Consider the following 12,105-nt stretch of genomic DNA (forward strand, 5'->3'; position numbering starts at 1 on the left):
GGAAGTTTGCCTCTTTCATTACTTACATATACTCCTCTAGATGACTGTTCACTTAAAGTGACACCTGAATTACGTATCTACAAGTTTTCCCTCCTGCCTTATCCTGAAGTTTTAAGAAATCATATGTATGGATCTTAGTGTTACTTAAGGGTCTTTAAATGGAAGAAACATTAAGTCTGACATTCCAGTTCTGACATCTTTAATGGCTCCCCACTGCTTGCAGGATAAAAACATTTGGTCAAAATGACAGAGGATCCTTCATGATCTGGCTCCTGCTGTGTCACCAGCCTCATTTCCCTTTCCTCCCCTTATACCTATATTGAACTCCAAAAGGTTTCCTGAACCCAACGAGTTATAGCGTGCCTATTGTTAATCAATCACTAAAACCAAACGATGACATCCTCTGGAAAGCTTTCCCTGAGCTGTCCTACTCTTCCCTATGCTCTGTACACAGTACATACTGAAAAACTCATTTGCAGGAGTCTGTTCTACAAGGTTGTGATCAATTTCAGCATAAGGGTCATCTTTCTTCTTTGTACTCTCAGTACAAGGCCTAGCCTAGTAGGCCCTTATTTACTGACTTTATTGCTTTAATTTAGTAAAAGGAGAAAAATGTATACAATAGAGAAAGCAAAACATTGTTCTAATTTGGAAAGTTGCAGTTACAAGAAATATTTACTACCAAAGAAACCATTGATCACATTTTAATGTAACTAGTGAAGGCCTTCTCTATTTACTCACCATCATGGATCAGATCCCTTCTCGTGGAGGTTAGACAGACTGGGCTATTTGAACTTCCTTTAGCCCTGCCTCTAGCTAGGTCTAGGAGTGTTCTCAGTGCTTCCTGCAGCCACTTGTTCTTTATTCTTTTCTATGGATTTAGATATCATGTGGTACCTCTGGAGTGGTTTCACTGGCTGAGGAAGGTGTTTCCTAATTCCCAGATCTCAGGTCCAATACACTCACTTCACATCTTTGCCCCATCACAGAAATTACTCCCTCTTCCCCACCCTAGAAAGAATTTGAGTACTGCCCTCTATGCCTAGTTCTGTTAGTCTGAAGCATGTGTTAAGGTTATTAACTCCATCACCTAAAGCTCTCTGCTAGCCGAGCTATTATGTCTCACCAGAACCTACTCAATTTTGAGTACAGACCCCAAAATTACGGCAACCTGATGCCTTATCACAGTAACTTCAATATCAAACCCTACCCTCTTGTTTCAAAGCTCTTATCCTATTTTATTGTTTCCTGCTGCTGGTAAAGTGATGCCTCTAGTTCTCAATTCATGTTCTTCAACAATTCTCCACTTTGGAGAAAAATAAGCTGTAACTTCCACCAAAAGAAGGCAGGGGTCTTCTGTTAAAATAAGTGGTCCTTATTGTGTGTTAGCACAATCCAACTGAGGAAAACAAGTTTTTATCTTCATAAATACTCAAAGCAGAGAATGCAGGCAGAGTGACAGAAGAAATTACATCACTTTTAGAGGAGAAAGGGAAGTAGGTCTGTCCTTTGAAAACTCTCCGTGTTTCATAAGTTTTCTCACTTTCCAAGTAAAATTCTCTATATTGCACTGATAAATTTGCACTTCCTTCCTTGTGATTTAGGACACACTATATTTCATCCTGTGTGGACACATTACAATCATGTTTTACAAATGGGAAAAATATTGTCTTAAAAGTTAAGCTTCCTTACATTCAGAATGTCTGTATTAAAATTAAAAAATTGTAGGCTTTCAAATATTGCCCCAGAACTGGGCGGGATGGAGAAAAGCATTTTGCATGACTGAAAAATCACAAAGGTAATGGTGTAAAGATCAAGTATGACAACCCAACTTTCACTTTCCTTAAGTTTCCTGGGGACTAGTTTTTAATATTTAGAATAAGGACCAGCAATCTACTGTCCCTACCCAGTTGGTTTTACTGGAAAAGACACACCTATTTGGTTAGTGTCTGTGGGTATTTTGGTACTATTAGTTGAATAGAAACAAAAATCACATGACCTAAAATGTTTACCATCTAGCCTTTTACAGAAAGTTTGCCAACACTCAATTTAGAAAACAATCTTCAAAAAAGAAATTGCAGACATCTTAATAGATGACCTGAGCCTCTATGTCTCTATTTGGGGATACGGAATTTCCTAGACTCACTTCTCAGTAGCCAGGTTCTTTTCATTCTGTCAAATGACACTCCAACATTCAATAAATGAAAATAACTTTTAAAAAGCCAAACAATGTCAGGACATTAAGCCCAGATTTGAGGGAGAATAAATACCTCTTCACCTCACCAAGTTAACTACTCATAATGCAACTGTACCTGCTTATTACAGTACTCAGACTGACATTTCATTGTTTTCCCTTCTGCTAATTTTCCCTTCCTTCCAGCCATTAAAGAAAACCACATTAGGGCTAGGCGTGGTGGCTCACATCTGTACTTCCAGCACTTTGGAAGGCTGAGTCAGGCAGATCACTTGAGGCCAGGAGTTCGAAACCAGCCTGACCAACATGGTGACACCCTCATCTCTACTAAAAAAACAAAAACTAGCCAGGCATGGTGGCACATACCTGTAATCCCAGCTACTCAGAAGGCTGAAGCACGAGAATTGCTTGAATCCAGGAGGCAGACATTGCAGTGAGCCATGTTCACACAACTGCACTCCAGCCTGAGCAAGAGTGAAACTCTCTCAAAAAAAAAAAAAAAAAAAAAAAAAAAAAAAAATTAAAATGGCACTAAAACTATGACAAAATTATATTCCTTACAGAGGAAAGGTACACTCTGGCATCTAAGTAAAAAATTACATTACAGAATCATAAACCTCTTACACAAAAGGCGACACACATACATACAATCTAATTTTCTCAAGGTGTCACTGTCTATTAGACAACTAGTTTTAGGTTATCAAGTGCCCAGTTTTTAAAAGATTAAGAAACTGGGCTGCGTGCGGTGGTTCAAGCCTGTAATCCCAGCACTTTGGGAGGCCGAGGCGGGTGGATCACAAGGTCAGGAGATCGAGACCATCCTGGTCAACACGGTGAAACCCCGTCTCTACCAAAAATACAAAAAAATTAGCTGGGCATGGTGGTGTGTGCCTGTAATCCCAGCTACTAAGGAGGCTGAGGCAGGAGAATTGCCTGAACCCAGGAGGCGGAGGTTGCAGTGAGCCAAAATCGCGCCATTGCACTCCAGCCTGGGTAACAAGAGCGAAACTCCGTCTCAAAAAAAAGAAGATTAAGAAACTGAAGTAAGGCAAAAAAGTTAGTCTTGCCAGGCACAGTGGCTCATACCTGTAATCCCAGCATTTTGGGAGGCCAGGGCAGGAGGATCGCTTGAGCCCTGCAGAGTTTGAGACCAGCTTGGGCAACATAGCAAGACCTGGTCACTTTTTTTTTTTTTTTTTTTTTTTTTTGAGACAGAGTCTCACTCTGTCAAGCAGTGTAGCCGGGAGTGGAGTGGAGTGGAGTGATCTTGGCTCACTACAACCTCCATCTCCCAATTCAAGTGAATCTCTTGCCTCAGCCTCCTGAGTAGCTGGGACTACAGGCATGTGCTGCCATGCCTGGCTTAATTTTTGTATTTTTAGTAGAGATGGGGTTTCACTATGTTGGCCAGGCTGGTCTTGAACTCCTGACCTCGTCATCCACCTGCCTTGGCCTCCCAAACTGCTGGGATTACAGGCTTGAGCCACCACATCCACCTGACCCTGTCTCATTAATAAAATTAAAAATGGGGGGGGCGGTTTACATACTGTTTTCACAATTCTCCAGCTCATTACCTCTGCTCACCTTTAGCATTCCAGAAATGAGGAAAAACCTTGAGAGAAATGGAGTGCAATTATCAGGTTAAACCCTTGCTTAATTAATGTGCTTACCTACCTTATTTCTACAAAAAGCATTCAGTGACATGACTAACAAAGGCAATTCTATTTTGAAAGATTTGAAAGCAGGAAAACCCATTCTTGCAATTAGTTCACAGGACTGTGACTTAACCATTTCAGTGATTATATTTCAGACCTCTGATAAAACTCATTTTAACGGCCAAATAAAATCAAGCTTAGGTCATAACTGAGCATAATACCAAATGAAGCACAGATAAAACAGTTGTAATTTACTGTGAAAACTCAGATATTTCACACTACTTAAAACCACTTAGTATAGTAGCTGCCCATTTAACAAGAGTTAATTTTTTAAAAATAGGTACTACCTGCTACTGGGGGAGGTTAAAGGTCCAGTTGAACTTTCACTAGTAGGAAATTAACAGCTAAATTTATGGAACATTATGAACCAGGAGTTACACCAGGTGCTTTTCATTATTCTTTTCATCCTCACAGTAACACTGTAGAATATATTAAGCTGCATATCTGAAGTCACAGCTAAAGCTGGGCACAGCATCTCACGCCTGTAATCCCAGCACTTTCGGAAGCCAAAGCAGGTAGATCATGTGAGGCCAAGTTTGAGACCAGCCTGACCAACATGGCAAAACCCAACTTCTACTAAAAACAGAAAACTTAGGTTGGGCGTGGTGGTGTGCACCTATAATCCCAGCTACTTAAGACTGAGGCATGACAATTTTTTGAATCTAGAAAGCAGACTTTGCAGTAAGCAGAGATTGCACCACTGCACTCGAGCCAAGGTGACAGAGCAAGACTCTTTTTAAATTTAAAAAAAAAAAAAAAGTCATAGTAAAATAAGGGGCAAAGTGTGGTTTCAAACCCAGGTGTGACTACTTCCACTATACTGTATGTTAATACAACTGGTTGCTGGGCACAGTGACTCATGCCTATACTACCAGCACTATGGGAGGCCTGAGGGGGCAGATCTCACTTGAGGTCAGGAATTTGAGACCAAGCTGACCAATTGGCAAAACCCCCATCTCTAAAAATATGAAATTTAGCTGGGCACAGTAGTGAGTGCCTGTAATCCAAGCTACTTGGGAGGCTGATGCATGAGAATCACTCAAATCCAAGAGGCAGAGATTGCAGTGAGCCAAGATCAGGCCACTGCACTCCAGTTTGGGCAAGAGTGAGGCTCTGTCTCAAAAAAAAAAAAAAAAAAAAAAAAAAAAAAAAAAAGCAGTGCGTGGGACAGGATTTTTAAATATTACAAAGTCACCACAAACACAAGTATTTTTTGAAGGTCCCCAATGATACCAATGGTGTAGGTAAGTGTGGGCCCCAACACTACACATGCTCTTATATATTTCAAGTTGGGACACTGTTGCACTGAACGTGCTTCTGCAGTGTCCTTCAACCAGACCTAATGATATAATACACTGTAGCGTCAATCATTGTGCCAGAGTAGTTCTACAGAACAAATACTCCATAACGGTAGGTGGAATGAAATTAAAGTTTCTAAGTTAACTGTACAAGTGAACAAAAATCCACAATTACAAAACCTGTCAAACTAGGTAATTACAATACATTCTCAAGTCCTGAACTACAAATTTTTCAGGTCCACATGTCCCATTACATAAATACATGTAACTTTTTTTTTTCTTTTGAGACAGAGTCTTGCTCTGTTGCCCAGGCTGGAATGCCATGGTACAATCTCGGTTAACAGCAACCTCCACCTCCCAGGTTCAAGCGATTCTCCTGCCTCAGCCTCCTGAGTAGCTGGGATCACAGGCATGTGCCACCACGCCCCGCTAAATTTTGTATTTTTAGTAGAGACGGGGTTTCACCATGTTGGCCAGGATGGTCTCAAACATCTGACCTCAGATGACCTGCTGGACTTTGCCTCCCAAAGTACTAGGATTACAGGCATGAGCTACCATGCCTGTACTACCCTTATTATCTGCATCAACTTAGTTTACATAATTATGGAGCATTCAAGTATCTAATATCAGATTAAAGATGGGGTGTTAAAAACAAGTTAACATACTCCTAAATTTAAAATGTTTATATAACCACATTAAAATGGCATATATAAACACTAGCAAAAAAAGGACTAAAAGTATTTTATGGGGAGCCAGATCCTTCAACATACTGAATTTCATTAATATAAATCTGATTTTATTAAGTCAATCTGGTTTTTTAGATTAACACTACTAAGTTTATTTCAATTCTAACAAATTATCTGTGGAAATTAATATTGTAATCCTTATATTAAAATCAAGCAAATAATTTTTTAAATGCTACTTTAAATCATTAACCCTAAGAATTTTCCTAAATTACATTTTATACCAAAATAAAGGGGGCAGGTAGAGAATTAGTGACAAGGACTTAAAAGGAACCAAGAAATTCGGGGAAATAAATTATGTTCACTTAGCTGTAGGTGAAAACACTGTATATTGTATGCTTTACCTGTTTAAGTCAACTTATACCTCAAGAGTGTTTAAATAAATAAATAAATAAATAAAGCTACAGAAAAAATGCGTTTCCATAGCCAAGATCACTTTTCAGACTTCCATGGCCTAGTTCTGAGTTCAGCAAGCCCACACTACCTAATTTAACCAGTTTCTGTACTTGTAGGCTCCTTTTCAAACAATATGGTCCAAGCTCTTTAGCAGCTGCCCATTAGACAGCAAGCTAAAAGTACATTAAACTTAAACTGTTCTCTTAAACTACGTGCATGGCTCCAACCCCTCATAACCAAGCTTGTTAATGTCATTAGCTTAATGCATAGAATAACCATACCACTGTACTTTACCATATTTATAAAGAGTAAATTACTAAACATTCCATATCACAATGCATGAAAACACAATAAACATGAGTTAACTGCTGTAAATGGGAATTAAGGCAGGAAAAAAAATTGTCTGAATATAAGAAAGATGCCAAAAACCAAAATTACAGAATCTTTTCTGAAAATAGAAAACATAGTAAGGTAGATCTCAAATGTAGACAACATTCCTCAGGTTCCTTCTAGCTTGTTTTTGCAAACACAGGTTGTATCTAATAGATTTCATTAATCTATTAAGCAAATAGTACAATCTAAGAGTCTCAAAGACATTCAATATGTGATACTGACAGCTTTGTGAAAGCATGCTTTACATTCTGTGGCTAATACTAACTACATTTAACTTTAGCTGATTAGATTGAATTGTGACAAATTATATAGTAAAAGCTTATTTTAAGAATAAGGTATATTAAATATTTTATTACCATTCTAACACTTCCTCAAGTTTTGTGGGAGTGTGCTAGTGTGTTGTTTTTGTTTTAATTTCCCCATCACCACCAGTCTCAGAGGGAACAAAAAAATACAGCTTCTGGTGAAATGGGGAGTCCAGGTAGGGTATTTATGAAGAAATAGCAAAAAAACACTGCAGCCATCTGAGAAAATACCATTTTAAAAAACAACAAACAGAATTAGATCTGACATAAAACCTCAAACATGTTTGCGCTAAGATTATGCTCTTTACAATTAGAATATATTTAAACATGAGGGGGAGCTAAAAGCAAATGAGGGTAAACAAAACAAGAAAATCAAAATACAAATATACACAGAGCCAAAATATTCTTTCAGTCAGCAGCGGAACAGAAATAATTCCAAAATTAATGTGCAAATGAAAATAGTTGGTTAACAGTCATTCATTTAATAAACTGTGTATTTGATAATGAAACGGCTTAGCTTTCCTTTTCTAATCTCAGAAAGTAATCGCCTTCTTTAATAAGGTATTACTTTAAAAGTATGACTTTAACAAGTGAATAAAGCATGTTTAGAGTGTGTTTATGTTTAGAAACAATACCTTGAACACTAAACAACAATATTCTGAAAATCCAGTTTATTTTCCATGTCATGGACAGATCCAGTCAGTGTGATCAGTTTTTCTGCATGTGTAATAATTTATCAAAATAAGTTTTCCCACAAGACTCTCTTTTCCATCAACTCTGAAAACCCTGGTCTGACAACATACCCAAATAAAGCTTTTGAAAATCACCTCTTAAAATTTGGAAGAAAATGTGGCAAGTCTTTTCCTGTAACATTTACTGGACTACAAATGGCTAAAGAGCATTATGTTTTAAAAGGTGAACAGTACAACAGCTCAGTTCAGGATATTGTTTTAGTGCACTTTGCTCCAGTTTTAGCCAACATGCTACATTTTCCTTTTTGGTTTTTTGTTTTTCTGTTTTTTGTGGGGGGAGGAGAAGGGGACCGCACAAAGTGGACTTGAGGATTTCCATTGTACGAAAAAGATAAGACTCTGCAAGCAAAACAGTGTAAGCTGCCTTTTTTCTTAAGACCTGGACATTTTAAGACAGAAGCTTTGCAAAACATTACACAATTTTTTATTATTAAATGAGAAAATCTCATTTGTTACATCGTCACATTGCTAGTCAGAGAAATGTTGCAGTGATGAAGAAAGTCAATGCTGGACCAACCAAAGTCCTCATTCCTACAACATTCATTTACAAAGAAATAATGTTCAACACAGCCCAACAAAACATTCTTGGTTTTCTTCATATTGAAGTCCCCCAAAAAATCCTCTTCTAATGGGGTATTTCACTACATAAATTATAGTTCTTCATTTTTACAATTCACCCCAAACTGTATGAGAGATGTATCACACTAAGATTTCTAAAGCTGTTAGGAAATCTTTCACACATCGTCGTCATCTGATGTGTCACTGCTACTTGTTTCTGTGTCATCATTCTCAACTGTGGGTTTGAAAGTGCTGTTCTTCCAGGGTCCAAACTTGAAGTCACAGATCAGGCCATTTTTCAAAATACCATTTTTTCTAAGACCATTCTTCTGTAACTAAAACGTTAAAAGCAAAATAAATATATTATCCCTCAAGAGTTGTATACCTACTATAATAATTAAATATAAGCATAAATATAATAAAATTGTATCATATCCCAAAAATTTCACAAGTAATGATATTTCCAAAAAACATTCTGGATCCAGACAAAGTAGATGTGAGTAGTAATTGTCACACTAATTAAGGTACTAAACTTTTCCACATTTTTATTACCTCAAGTGAAAACTAATAAATACCTTCAGGGACTACACAGAATAAAATCAGAAACAATTAAGCTATATCTGTTATTTTTATTATTCTGACCTAAATTAATACACCCCCACAATCTGCTTTATTCACAGTTTGTAAAGTAGAACGAAGTATACAAAGTTACAAAATCTCCTCTTACTTAACCAGAGACATAGATACTAGAAAAAATACAGTTCTGAAAATGAGAAATCGTAACTAAAAGGTTAGTTGGTAACAAGAATTCGGTCAAACAATCATCAAAGAGGAAAAAAGATAGTTGGCCCAAATTAGAAACGATTTAAAGACAGAAAATAAGCCTAGAGTAATGGCACAAGCCAATAGTCCCAGCTACTCAGGAGGCTGAGGCAAGAGTTTGTTTGCTTGAGCCCGTAAGTTCGGGGATGCAATCAGCTATGACTGGTCACTGCGCCCCAGCCTAGATGACAGAGTGAGACACCAACTCTTTAAATAAATAAAATAAACAAACAAAAAAGAAAACAAAAAAAGACCAAATAAATAAATAAATAAAATAAAATAATGGATTTGGAAAAAAGATTTCAACTTCCTAATGCTCTAACAAACATTCCCTAATATTCTTTCAGAAAGGTAACCAGGGGGACATTAAGCAAGATGTTTTAGAATATGAAATGCACTTGTGCAAGAAAAGGATAAAAGGTAAAGTTACTCAGGAAGCTACTAACACACTCTACACTTCTTATCACTCTTGTTCCTTCCTGACCCAAACACAAACACACACACACAAAGCCAAAACAAAACACAAAAGGTCTGGAAAATGACTATCATGGACATCACTTACACTAATTCCTATGCACACTCAACAGTTTAAAGTCACCATTGCAGACTTGTAAAAATCAATTCAATCAGGTACAGTGGTTCGTTCCTGTAGTCCCAGTTACTCCAGAGGCTAAGGTTGGAGGAACACTTGGCACCCAGGAGTCCTAGAGGCCAGCTGGACAACACAGCAAAAGCCTGTCTCTCTGTTTTTTGTTTTTTGTTTTTTTTTTAAAGGCAATTCTGACATATCGTGATAAATTCCTAAATAAAAATTTTACGATCTCCCTCACTCCAAGCTTACATGTAATTATGTTGTTCTAAATAAGGGCAATTTAAAAGTCAAATTGTACGATTTCAGGTTTTCTTACCTGTTCACTAATAACTTGGAATTCTCTCATTTCATCCTCAGTTAAGGGAGCACATGTTTCATCATTTTCACTGTCTTCCTGCCAGCCCATTTCCTTTAACAACCTGAAAAGGAGAGACTATTAAGTTTAATTTAAAGCTTACCCTGAACAGGACAGTTTCGTTTATATTAGGTGTAAAAAAACATGATCCAAGATCCATTATACAAAGTCCCCAAGACACATCAAAAGGATTTTTGAGCTCAGGTTTTGAGTATCTTTCTGAATATGAATAAACAGGTAAGATTAAGTCTAATAAACTTTGATAGTAAAATTAGAATGAATCCCTTGACTGCTTAATCTTTGATGTCAAAGGCTCTTCTCAGGCTGGACACTTATAACAGACCTGAAGCAAGTCTGCTAAATTCTTACACTAAAAGTAACAATACCCCTTTCTTTTTTCTTCAGTACCACCAAAATCCACCGTATTTCTGGTTACTCATTAGGTTTTCTACTTGGGTGATCATAAACACTGCAGCAATACCTACTGCATTTGACTGGGAAACCTCCAAGCTTGTTTCTTATATGGCTACATATCTTATATTGATATGAAAGGGTTTGTTTTTTAAAAATGAAACCCCTAAGTACTTCTGTTACTCCTAGGAGGAGTCTTCAAAAAGTTCATTTAAAAATGTGTATCATGGAAAAATTATAAAAGAATTTCAAGAAAAAATTATTCACCAAAATAAATTTGTGCTAACTTGTGATAAACATGTTTCAACAGGATCTAGTTTAAGGCACCACAAAGGGTAAGACATCAGTTTGAGAAAAGCCCCTATCAGATCAACATGAATTCTGCCAAATCTAAGCAAGAGCAAACATCAAATTTATGGTGAAACTTGGGTAGAAAAATGGTGAAATTGTTGATGCTTTATGAAAAGTTTATGGGGACAATACCCCAAGGAAACCAGCAATTTCAAATAGATAACCCATTTTAAGAAGAGATGAGGTAATTCTGAAGATGAAGGCCTCAAAGAAGCAGCAGCAGACCATCCACATAAATTGGTAAGGAAAAATTTAATATTGTTAATATCCTAACTGAGGAGGACCAACGATTTAACAACAGAAATAGCCAACACCACAGACAGGACATCTCACTTGGTTCGGCTTATATAATTCTGACTGAAAAATTAAAGTTGAGCAAACTTTCCACTCAGTATGTGCCCAGGTCATCTGCAGATAAAAACAGAGGTTTCAATGGAAAGTTTAAACAACTGGAATCAAGATTCTGTAGCATTTCTTCAAAGAACTGCACATGGTTTTACCAGTATGATCCAGAAGACAATCACAATCAAAGCACTAGTTACCAAGAAGTGGAAGTGATCCACTCAAAGCAAAAGAGTATGAGAGTGTTTTGAGAAGAAAAGCTTTAGCAGAAAAATGCCTAGAAAAGCTTCACCAGAGAGTCCTCAACCACAACAATTCTCCTGCTCATTCCTCTCATCAAACAAGGGCACTTCTGCAAAGTTTCAATAAATCATTAGGCATGAACCTTTCAGCCCTACTTTGGCTCCTTCTGACTTCCTGGTTTCCTAATCTTAAAACAAGTTTTAGAGGGGACCTATTTTTCTTCAGTTAGTATAAAAAAGACAGCACTGACATGGTTAAATTGCCAGGGCCCTCAGTTCTTCAGGGATGATCTAAATGACTGTTATCATTGCTTGAAAAGGAGTCTTGAACTTGACGGAGTTATGTTAAGAAACAGTTAATATTTTTTGGTTTTATCATTTAATTACATTGTTCCACAAACTTTTAATTCCCCTCTTATTTACACCTGCTCATCTTTAATTTGTGCCTGCTACACATTAACAGCTTATAGATTTTTTTTTTTTTTTTTTGGATACAGAGTCTCACTCTGTCACCCAGGCTAGAGTACAGTGGCACGATCTCAGCTCACTGCAACCTTCACCACCCGGGTTTAAACAATTCTCTGCCTCAGCCTCCCGAGTACCTGGGATTACAGGCAAGTACCACCACGCCCAGCC

General features: G+C 37.4%; 1 protein-coding gene across 4 annotated transcripts in view; it reads right to left on the reverse strand.

The window, feature by feature from the left end:
• Window positions 1-8,197: 8,197 nt before the first annotated feature.
• The window catches only part of GPBP1 (GC-rich promoter binding protein 1), a 75,330-nt gene continuing 71,422 nt past the window's right edge, over window positions 8,198-12,105 (reverse strand). For 2 of the 4 annotated variants that reach the window (XM_074385748.1, XM_003925834.4), the window contains 2 exons: window positions 10,085-10,187; window positions 8,198-8,689 (listed from right to left, as the gene is read on the reverse strand). In XM_074385748.1, coding sequence (XP_074241849.1) covers window positions 8,531-8,689; window positions 10,085-10,187 — 262 coding nt within the window. In that variant the 3' untranslated portion in view covers window positions 8,198-8,530. The remainder of the gene's footprint in view (window positions 8,690-10,084; window positions 10,188-12,105) is intronic. The other 2 variants (XM_003925833.3, XM_010336600.2) reach the window with 1 other exon arrangement.

Source organism: Saimiri boliviensis, chromosome 1, assembly GCF_048565385.1.
Source record: "Saimiri boliviensis isolate mSaiBol1 chromosome 1, mSaiBol1.pri, whole genome shotgun sequence".
Lineage (NCBI taxonomy): Eukaryota > Metazoa > Chordata > Mammalia > Primates > Cebidae > Saimiri > Saimiri boliviensis.